Source organism: Acipenser ruthenus, chromosome 5 (genome assembly GCF_902713425.1).
Source record: "Acipenser ruthenus chromosome 5, fAciRut3.2 maternal haplotype, whole genome shotgun sequence".
NCBI classification, from domain to species: domain Eukaryota; kingdom Metazoa; phylum Chordata; class Actinopteri; order Acipenseriformes; family Acipenseridae; genus Acipenser; species Acipenser ruthenus.
In genome coordinates this window covers 24,201,400-24,212,629 of record NC_081193.1, presented here as the reverse complement: position 1 = coordinate 24,212,629, position 11,230 = coordinate 24,201,400, and the positions used below count along the sequence as shown (strand labels likewise).

Genomic DNA, 11,230 nt, shown 5'->3' with positions numbered 1-11,230 from the left:
TTCTCTTAATTTTATACAATTAATAATGAAATAGGAACTTTTTTAAAGTTAGGAATTGGGGGGAGGGGGGGAGGTGGAGAGTTAAATTGTTAACCCACATAAATCAGCACATTTTGTTTCTCTTCCATCTCATTAAAGTTGAAGCCTGACAGTATGTTACCTTGTGCTCTTGCCATCAGCATTTTGGTTGACAGCTGTAAACAAATATCACCCGCGTTGAATTTCATAGACGTGTACTTGTTAATAACGGACGGTTTGCAGTTTTAAAAACACACATTTGGGACTTTGTGAAAACCAGACACTCTCAGCAATGTCATCAGCTACTAAAAATATAAAGACTTTGTTTAAAATGAACCCACGGCAGAAAGGTTCATGACTGCCCCCTGTAGGCGTTGCAATTTCTTCTGCTAAAATATATTATTTATGAGTTGAGAATCCCAAAATATAGTTGTACTGGTCGACTGCCACAGGGCCATATTCCTAAATAGATTTCGCATAATTTAAGTGACAGAAGCGTGTTGGGATATTCTGCAACTTGAACAGTTTAAAAAAGAAATTGCTGGGTGTGTTTTTGTATTTTCTTAATCTTTGTTTCAGTGAGAAAAAAAGTCTTGAATACAGCCTGTTGAATTTAGTAAGCAGTCAATTCATTCAGACTTGGTTAAAAGTTAACCCCTGTCAGGCAACAATATGCAAACTTGCACAATATGCAAGTGTATGTCTGTATATTACACTACTGTATATCCATGCAGGCAATAGAAAAACAACTGATAGGTAGTGAGGCAACTCAGAGTGATTGGCTAATGCAATAAAATGCTCATAAAATCCAGCTGTGAACTGTTGTAACCCATTAAATTGACCAATTCCAATGCTAGTGGTTTCCGCCCCATCTCCTCTGTGGCATCGAGTTCAACATACAGTTTATACATTACTTCAAAATACCCAATCAAAATGGATGAGGAAGGGGTTGATGTGATCAACCTACACCTTTTACAGCACCAGGGAATCCTCCTGGATAATCCTGGTATCCAATTCATCACATCATACAGGAAATGGGGTTACATTTGTTAGAGACACTTTTAAAGATGTTACTGTAGTAATGCAAAGCAAATTAGACCAGGGCTTATTTCATTTTTACCTTTTTATTAGTTTTATAAGTAGGTGATAAATAATAACTGTATTATGCACTTTCCACTGTATTTAATGTATTATGCTTTTTTTTTTTTTTTTTACTGTATATCATGTATTATGCATTTCTCTGTATTTAAAGTATTATGGATTTTCTTGTTGTTACTGCATCTTGTAAAGCGCTTTGTGATGGTGGTCCACTATGAAAGGCGCTATATAAAATAAAGATTGATCTATTGATAATTAACTATTAACACATAATAAGCAGCATTTGATTACATGTTAGTAAGGTGCAGTATTTGTAGTTGTAGTTTTAAAAAATGCACCTTAATATACAGCAGGACCCAGTAGGTGGGTCAGAAAAAATGCACGCACTGGTAAGAGTGAGTTGATAATGTGTCAATTAGAGTAAGCCTTTGAATTATAGTGGCAGTGTTTAAAGACTGGTGATGCTTAGTGTATTGGTAACTGACAGAACAGTGTGCTCCCTGTTTTAATGCTCTGAAGGTGCCATGAAAGGCATTATCTAAATAAAATGCATGTGCAGTAAATTAAAGTGAACCACTTAAAGTAATGTCTAGGGGACTGCTTTTGTAGATGTGATGAAACGTGCTGAGGTCTGTTTTATGAATAAAATGCAGTATAATATTCATGAAACTGTTCTAGACTGTTAAAGAAAGTCAGTAAGGGTCATCATTAATATCACACTGTATTTTAATCATAAAAACACCTTTTTTTTTTCAAAAAAATGTATAAGTTTAAGCTGAAAGAATAGGGCCCATTACATGAACAAAAGGAACATTATAAAACCCATCTGAACGAGTGTTCAGAGGTCTAGGTTTAATTCAGAGTCCAGGCAGAGAAGATGTTAACATTATTCTACTGTACAGTATGTATGGTAACCATTCCATGTACTGCACAGTAGTCGGGTGCTCCTGATGAGTAATCACTGAAATGGAATGTGAAGACATGGGATGAGTTACTAGTTGTCCCCTCCGTGGACGCCCATAGTCACGACCATTAAAGAATCGGAGGAAATCATGTGAAAGGGATGGCAGCACAGCATACAGAATCTGCCCAGGAAAACTGTCATTAGATCAGGCTGTTAATTGAACTGGATGCACAAAATACACGCGGACCACCCTAATGGCTAAACACCAGGACATCAGAATAACAAACAAGCCACCTCTGCAGCATGCTGGTGATTGCTTTCTGTCTGTACTGGCCACAGATGTATTCCGAATATGGCAAGCACTGTTTACATGATATAAACAGTATATGATATAAAAATCATCTGTATCCCAAAGGGTGCAAACCATATCATTGACTTGCTGTGGCGCCAAAAATCGAAATTCCAGCTTTTACAGGTAACAATAAAGTAAATAAAGTAAATAGCTGTGAGAAATCAGGCCTAAGTCTTTCTGAGCAACCCATAATGCCAGATTCTTGATGACTCCAGTGTTTTGCCATAAAAAACACATTGAAGAAACTGGTTGAATGGTACACTTTCAAACTATTTTGCACAAATCTAAATAATTGTAATGTCTTAACTCCTCACAGACGGAAAGGCTTGAAAAGTTCTCTGAGAACTAAAATGATCAATTTAAACTTCAAACTGTTAACACAATCTGTATATACAAATAAATAACAAAAGTTGATACTTACTGATTTTGTAACCTTTTTTTCCTTTCAGAAAAAGTGGTGCAAAACCTACAAAGCAATGAAAATGCAGATTAATATTTTAGCCTATGTACCTGACTGTAAACAAGTGCAAATGAGAGACATAGGGGATAAAATGTTCATACATTTTGCATTGATATACCACAGCTTGAGATAAGTTTTGATACTAAAAATAATAAACACTTTGTATGCATTTTATGTGGATTTCCATAGTATATGATTTTTACTATTTTTCTTTGTTGTCAACTTTTTCTAAAAAAATCCTTCACAGGATTATTTGACATGCATGCTCCTATTTGGATTATAGAAATGTGGCTCTGCTATGACATGTGAATGAGTTTTAAAGTTACAAGTGAATATGTTTAGGAACACACCACATAGTGTACACAATATACCTGCAAAATCCAACCAAAAAGGTTTTACAAGTGGAGGCAACAGTGCAGTAAACCTGTCATGGTATACAGTAGCCTGCCCCACCCATCAGGTATGCAAGTGCTTTATTCAGCTTCTGAATTTTAGCATTTGGATCCCATATCTTATCTCATGATATGGGCAGCTTCTGCTTCTTTATCTCCGCAGGCAGGGGATCCCTCTCCATAGTGATGGTCCGAAGACTTCCTCTGTACGGGAGGTTAATACCTTGCAAACCTCCTTTGCAGATAATAGGAGGCGCCCACGGAGAGGTCCGCAGGTATTGCAAACCTCTGTCTCAAGGTGCAGGACACTGCAGATCAGTGTAAGGGTTGCAACAGCATGTAAAATCCACATTACCTTAACCTTCCTTAAACTGTGCACCCAAGCAACCTGAATTAAATCACACACATGTAGGAAATACTTTAAAACAATTTAAAACAAATTTAAATTATCTACGGTATCATAAACTCTAAAGAACACCACCACAAGGCAATGTTATGCAGCGGATGTAAGCATTGTAATAGGCCCTAGGCTGTTAGCTTGGTGCTGCATGGGAGGTAGCTAGTTAGCTGTTAACTAGGTGGCAGTAAAATTGATAGGCGCAAAGATATATGCAGTATTATACTGGGTGCCTGACCAGTCTGAGAATCTGTATTTCCTACTGCAAATGCAATAGGTAAGTACAGGACCACCGTGTTACACACACATGTCTTAAAGGGATGGCAAATGTGCCAGAAGATAACCACTGAGCCATCGCTGTGCAATCATTTCAGCAGCAACTGCTGACGGATATGGAGATGACGGCTACAGACGACTGAGACGTGGAAAATGCGTCTATCAAATACACCCATAACCCTTACAATTGAACGCAGTTAGTGAGCAGTCGGCACTGACCAGAACATTATGCAGGGAATTACACAGGTTGGATTTTTTTTAACAAAGCATAAGAGTGTGTGTGATCACTTTATTGGTGACATCTCCTCCTTACTAAAGGGACCGTATGTGAATTTGATTCAACAAACAAAATAATGACCAAAAAGGCATCATGACTTACTCTGAATATCAGTAGGCCTACTGTTCCATCAGAATTAATAGATTGCAGACATAATCCACATATTGGAACACAGTGACAGATGCACATGTACTGATAAATTAACAGGCAAATTGAAATACAGTTACATTTATAGATTAATGTATTGCAGTATTAGATTAAAATTGCCAATGCAGACAAATAAGGTTCAAACTTTTTTTAAAAAATAAACAACTATATATATTGATTTGTCTTTACATTTTGTATTGATTTTTATTTTTCACTAACATATTCATTATTACTATTATTGACAGAATGTAGGGGGATTATCCTTTAATTAGGAAGTGTAACCGGTAAAACGAAACACATGCGTTGACAACACTCCATTAAAGATACCTGGTCGTGCCCCCGGCTGCCTCACGATTTTACCCACATGCTATGTGTAGCCCGATACGAGTAACAAATAAACACAGGGGGGAACCGAAAAAAAAAAAAAAAAAAAACTTGTTTTTACTCCCGTTTAGTGCCCTGATTGATAATCTCTTGTCAATTCCTATTTGTTTTCTGATTAGAACACTCTAATAATAAAAACAGCAGCAGACAGCATGTTTGTAGCAGCCACAAAAATAAGAAAAAAAAGGAATCGTTCTTCGTATTCGTATGATAACTTGTATACCATTAACATTGTGTTTGTGTTAATTGTAGTTAACGGACTAAGACACACATGTCGCGACCAACAACCCGCTGTTCTTAAAGAGCCAGACACTTCTTTATTGCTCGTGCTATCAGCGATCACCCCCTGCGGGGCACACGGAGTGGGGTTATTTTTAGAACCCGTTACTAAAAATAACCCCACGCTTGTAATTGCGTCACAACAGTAACATTAGCCGTTTTTTACACACCCTATGTTTAAAACAAAGGTATCGGGTTAACCCTGTGCTGGGGTATAAAAGGAATGGGAAGACTGAGGCTGGAGACAGAAGGACAAAGCTAGACCCACCAAAAAGGTAAGGAGGGCAGACAGCGTTAGTGCATGAATACCAACCCTAGTGTTTTTAGTCACATATTCATTCAATGCATTCACATTTATTTACTATACCATACTATTTTAACATTCATTTAATGCAGTTCTCTCTCTCTCTCTCTCTCTCTCTCTCTCTCTCTCTCTCTCTCTCTCTCTCTCTCTCTCTCTCTCTCTCTCTCTCTCTCTCTCTCTCTCTCTCTCTCTATATATATATATATATATATATATATATATATATATATATATATAAACGTTTGTTTTTTATGATTACTTGCAGACTTGATTAATGCAATTTTGGTTTAGGATATATACACATTTTGCAAGAACAATATTGTGTTTTACTCAGGTTGTATACATATGCAAACTGTTCTAATGTTCCCTACCTAAGCATTATTTTTTTCTCCTAATAGAATGAAAATGACGGTCTGCTGTGAATATTGCAGAAATGCAACTGGTGCCAAACCCAGGATTCCACTATGCAAATCCACATGTTTTACTGCAGCCGAGAAAATCAACCAGAGGATACCTTACAAACCGTTCAGGTCAGCAACCTTCCGTCTTAACTCGTAACTTATCACAGTACAGGAATTTTAACAGTACTTTGTATAGCTTCATTTATGTGTGTGTGTGAGCGCCCTCTGGTGGTATGTGGTGCCATTAACGTTTTTAATAACCATTACTGTATTTTATTTCTTTGCCCAACTTTAAAATTTTAAAACATTTAGCAGTTTATAAAATGTATTTTATAGGGCACCTGTTATACTTGAGCACAAGTCGTAAACATCTTGCATTGCATTGATAGACTGGACTGAAGCAATTCCAAGGGAGATTTAACATTTTCAGGACATGTTATATTGTATTTCTTCATTGGGGTTTATTCATTAGCAAACAGCTGAACAGTATTTGCCAGCCAATGCCAGTAGCTTTATAACCAGATACAATAAGCGCATAGACTTTACGGTAAAAGTGTATTCATTACAGATTTACTTGGACTTTTGAAGTTTGCTGTGACTCAGATTTATTCTCCGCCAGTGACTATAAACATTTGTTATCCATGTTGTTCAGACAATCAGTGCTGAGAAGGAATGAAATAATTAGCAGCTGCGCTGTTACCTGAAACACTAAGAGCCTCATCTCCAGGACATAATTGGGCAGAGAGGGCCCAGGGAAGTGTCATCCCTTTCACTAAATGACATCTGCTACCTTGCTTTACAGGGCCTCCTCTATAAGGCCAAGATGTGAATTGAAAATCCAGCCGCCCTCTTTAACACCCACTCACACTACTGTGTATAACATGTAGTGCATTCCCCCTGAGACTTGAGTATCTTTCAGCCGTACATCGGGCACTAGGCCTTTACGTGAAAGGTTTCCATGGAAACAGGCTCTATTCTACATTCACACACAGTACCTGTTGTATTCTGAATGATGAAGCATATGCCATTGCAATTAAAATTAGGCTTTTAACAGACCCTTTAGGGATCATGAGTTCCATATTTAAAGAGAGTAATTAAAGAGCTGGTAATTAAACTCACAAGTGGAGCCTCATTGAAATGAAAGTTAACCAGAAGACTGCATGTCACAGAGACCGACCAAGCCAGCTATCCGTAGAATCAGCTCCAGGGCAGACAGATGGACTAGCTGCTCAGTGACCGCATTGCTTTCTACATGTTCTGCGCTGTGCACCCTAACCTTTTGGCTGTGGTCATGTACAGGTCAACCAAAGGAGCATCCAAGGCGAGGAGGGATCACATCAACGCTGAGATCAGGAACATGCGGGCCCTCCTGCCAATTTCGGAAGATGAGAAAGAAAGTCTGCCCTATCTGCACACCATGTCTGTCGCCTGCAGCTACGTCAGAAAGTCTCTGTTCCTTCAAGGTAAAACGAAAACTTATATTGTTGCAATGAAAGTTTACAATTTCAACCCTGCAGTACTGTATACCCTCTTATAAAAGTTACCGCTGTATTTTTGCAAGGTTATTTTCCACTTTTCCTGTGCTTTTCCCATGGTTAGGCTGTACTAAGCATTTACTATAGTTGACCATGTTTTTATATAAGCTTTACTATACCTCTCTTTGCTTTCACTGCTTACCTATGCTTTATGATACTTTCACTTTATTTTGTTACACTTTGCTATGCTTTTACTATTGTAAACTTTTATAAGGGTCCCTCTATTATTTTGTTAAGAACTTGACTTGAACTCATTTGATATATTTCTTCCTCTCTGATTTGTATCAGACCTGCGCAAGGACGATGAAGAGCCCTCCCCCCTCCCTTATGAGGATTTACTGCAAGCTCTGCCTGGCTTTATTGTGGCTGTGTCCAGTGAAGGGAAATTGATTTACATTTCAGAGAATGTCACTGAGTACCTCGGCTACTCCATGGTAAGATGCAATACAAACCGTGCCGTGCAAAGATGTTACATGGGCTTAATTGTTGTTGACTATTATTGATATTTATTTTTGCCAGAAGTTTAATTGTACTTCTTTAAATGTCAATATTTATAAGCATGCAATTCAGCAAAACGATATCACACTTGAAAATCACAAATAGTTTTTTTGTCATTTAAAGTAATGTTGTTGTTTTTTAATAACAGGTGGATCTATTCCAAGGAGAAGGTTTTTATGATATGATCAAAAGTGCTGATCTGCAGATTGCAAAAACCCATCTACAATCAAACTCATCATTGGAAACAGGTAACAATAATTAGTGCTGATTCAAAGTGGGGAAAGAAGTACCCTTTTCTGCTACAATTTCTACATGTATTTCTTACACATAGGATTTACTGGTAGATCTTTTTGTTTTTCCCAGAACGCTCATTCATCTGCCGGATGCACACTTCCAAATCGTTTCGGCTCAGACATGGCAGTAGCTGTGCAGTGCTGGTCAGGGGCAGGTTTCAGGCTGTCCCAGGAACTCCATCCTCATCCTCCAGCTCCGGAGCTGTCTTTGTGGCTCTGTGCACCCCCACTGTGAACTGGTTACAGGACTCTGAGACTCATTCCTACATGCAGCGGTTTCAAAGTCAGCACCACCCTGATATGAAGTTTACTGACATCCCAGACAGGTAAGGACCAAAGAAGGGTTTCAGATTCATTCATTAACAGCAAGAAAGAAAGTATTTTAAGTTTCTTAAATAACATAGATACAATTTCTACCTAATTAAAAGTCAAGACTGACGGTTACTCTAATACTGTAGATGAAGATGCTGTTTTTCTACAGTGTGCAATTTGGTTCATGTAATACAAAACTTTTGAGAAACTAGTGTAACATTACTGGCATTTCTTTTTAAACAGCTTAAAAAATTGTGGGACCAGAAATTATGATCTCAATTTAAAATAATTTTTTAATAAGTATCCCTTCCTCTTTCTTTCCAGTGTATTTTATCACCTTGGGTATTCCGCAGAGGAAATGACTGGCCAATCTTGGTACAGCTTTCTACATCCAGATGATCTTAGCTTTGCAGCATCCCAGCACAAGCTCTTGTGTAAGTACTGTGTAAATGAGTTTCAAAAAAACCCACTGAGTAGCAAAAGATCCCTGACACACCCAACTGAAGTCACTTTTACATCCTGGAGTTAAAGTGTTTTTTTAATCTGTGTTTTACAGTGAAGGGAGATGAAGAATGTCATGTTGAAATGGTGGTGAGACTGCAGTGCAAGGACCTTTCCTGGACCTGGGTATACATCCGAGCCCTGCTGGATTCTGCAAAGCAATCTGTGACCTGTATAAACTACATTATCGGGTAAGAGCACAATTGCAGAACTGAATTACTAAAGTAGAACTCTTACAACCTCTAATTCTCATCACTTTATCAGTATCAACAATATGAAGAAGTTTTACAACTTTCAATCAAACATTGCCATTGTGAATCGCTAATGAAAACACACTGAATGAACATTTATTATTTTATTTACAGTGAAACAGAAGCCACATTTCTGCGTCAGCAGATTGGCTGTCAATCAGAACACGGAGCAGGTGTCCTTTGCCAAAAGTCTGTTAACGAGTATCAGAGTAACTCACCAGCACCAAGCACCGATCAGTGTCACAAAGAAAGACCTGCTAAGAGCCTGAAGAGACAGCTGGATAACGACATCCTGGTCAACGAGCCCAAGAACAAGGCATCCCGAATTTCAGAGTCCAGCATCTACACATATTACGTTTCTATGAAATGCCTCCCTTGTGTGAACAGCTCTCCTGTAGTGCCGTCCTATGCACCCTCCACTCCACCTTACAGCCCCCAATCAGACTGCTCATCTTTCCTGCAGGAGGACTCAAGATCACTCTCCTTTTCAAACCCCCATTTCCTTGTCGACATCTATGGCACTGCAGAAGGGTTGTTGCCACCAGATGGAAACTCTCCTTCCTACTACCCCAGTGAGCTTTATGTGGTGCCTAACCAGGCTGTAGCTTCAGAACCTTTGCCAGCCAGTGTAGACAGTGTCTTCAGCCTAGGCAGCTTTAGTGGATCCCAGGTCATGACAGAAGAGCTGTCTCCCTCAACCAGCGGCCCCTTTTCTTACGATTTCTCAAGCAGCACTAATGATGTCCACCTGGTTCCTGACTGCATGACAATGGAGGAGGTTTCAGGAGGTGTATCAGATTGCTGTTTTCATCTTGACAACTTCAGCATTCCTGGAAACTTTCAAGGCAACTTAAACTCCTATATGCCAGGCCAGAGCTCTGCTGAATCTTCTGTGGTTCCTGGAAGCTTGTTGACCCCAGTTTCGTCACCAACAGCACAGAACAGCTTTCAGTATAGTGAGAAAGAAAGAACAGAGATCAGCATTCTTGCAAGCCAGATCTCCTCCCTAGCTTCAAGCTTTGATGCATATCAGAGCATAGACCAAGTTCTGAGCATTCCAGGTGACTTCACAAACGTGCAAGAACCCCAGGTAGACCAACAACAACAACTGTGCAACTGGACAGACTCAATGATTCTTGAACCTGAATCTGTCTTAAATGAGAGAGTCTTTGACAGCATCTTGAAGGATCTGGCCACAGTTTCAGCAAAGGAAAGTGATCCCTGCTCCCTCTCTGCTAGCTGTGCTGATCCTGAGCTCACCCCCGCGTCTGCTGTCTCGTACAGCATGGAAAGCAACCAGCTCCTCCTGGACATAAATACCATAGAACCATCTGGCTTGTCAATTATGCCGCTTGAAGACAACTTACCCTTGAACGAGTTCTCCACAGTTCACCCAACATTCGACTCCTTCATGATGAGGTCTGCGTGTGATGGGTACAGCAATGAGTTGCATCAACTCAATGAATACCTGCACCATAGCCTCCAGCAAGGTGAGGAGATTTACATGTTACTACTACAGTAATTATTACTTATTTCTATTTCAGCATACCTGTTGTATAAGGAAATGTTGTATTCCTGTGCCATTTAACAGCTTAGATGCTTTGTACAATTGCGGGAACCGGTTGTCTCCTTATCTATGATAAAACTATTTTGTTTCAGTTAGGAAATCCCCAATTCCTAATCAAATGAGTTAACCACTACAGTATGCCATTTAATCTGCACTTTATTCATACGTTCTTCTTTTTTTTCAGATGGGAGTGTTGAAGAATCCATGTACTGAAATAAGTCTGTGACTTACTTCAAGTTGTATGGCACATTGTCATAGTTGCCCGAAGCTTCTTCGCTGGATTCAAAGAAGAAAATAAATGCATTTGCTAAAAAGACTTTTATATATCTTATGCATCAAAGACTATTTCAGTGGGAACCGGTGTCCCAAATGAAACACATTTGTGACTGGATTTTTTTTTTTTTTTTTTTTTTTTAAATATACAGTAACTGTATCAAACAGGAATGCAACAATTGTGAGTTGTTGAAAGTTGTTATATGAGATGTTATTTAATAGCGTTAACCTTTACAGTACTGAATAATTATATAGATACATGGTTGTTTGGTGGACCAAATTGTTATAGGGAGACACAATGTTGATTATTG

The 11,230-nt window shown here is 38.8% G+C and overlaps 1 protein-coding gene across 1 annotated transcript; it reads left to right on the top strand.

The window, feature by feature from the left end:
* Positions 1 to 6,941: 6,941 nt before the first annotated feature.
* Positions 6,942 to 11,025, top strand: LOC117403195 (neuronal PAS domain-containing protein 4-like). Its single transcript, XM_034005193.3, has 8 exons — positions 6,942 to 7,152; positions 7,513 to 7,658; positions 7,871 to 7,970; positions 8,086 to 8,341; positions 8,652 to 8,761; positions 8,884 to 9,019; positions 9,194 to 10,569; positions 10,831 to 11,025. The coding sequence occupies exons 1-8, from the start codon at positions 6,942 to 6,944 to the stop codon at positions 10,857 to 10,859; spliced, it is 2,364 nt and encodes a 787-aa protein (XP_033861084.3). The 3' UTR covers positions 10,860 to 11,025.
* The last annotated feature ends 205 nt before the right edge of the window (positions 11,026 to 11,230 follow it).

Coding starts and splice junctions, on each gene's coding strand:
- LOC117403195 (XM_034005193.3), top strand. CDS start 6,942: ATGTTCTGCGCTGTGCACCCTAACCTTTTGGCTGTGGTCATGTACAGG. Junction 7,153..7,512: donor AAAGTCTCTGTTCCTTCAAG/GTAAAACGAAAA, acceptor GATTTGTATCAG/ACCTGCGCAAGGACGATGAA. Junction 7,659..7,870: donor AGTACCTCGGCTACTCCATG/GTAAGATGCAAT, acceptor TTTTAATAACAG/GTGGATCTATTCCAAGGAGA.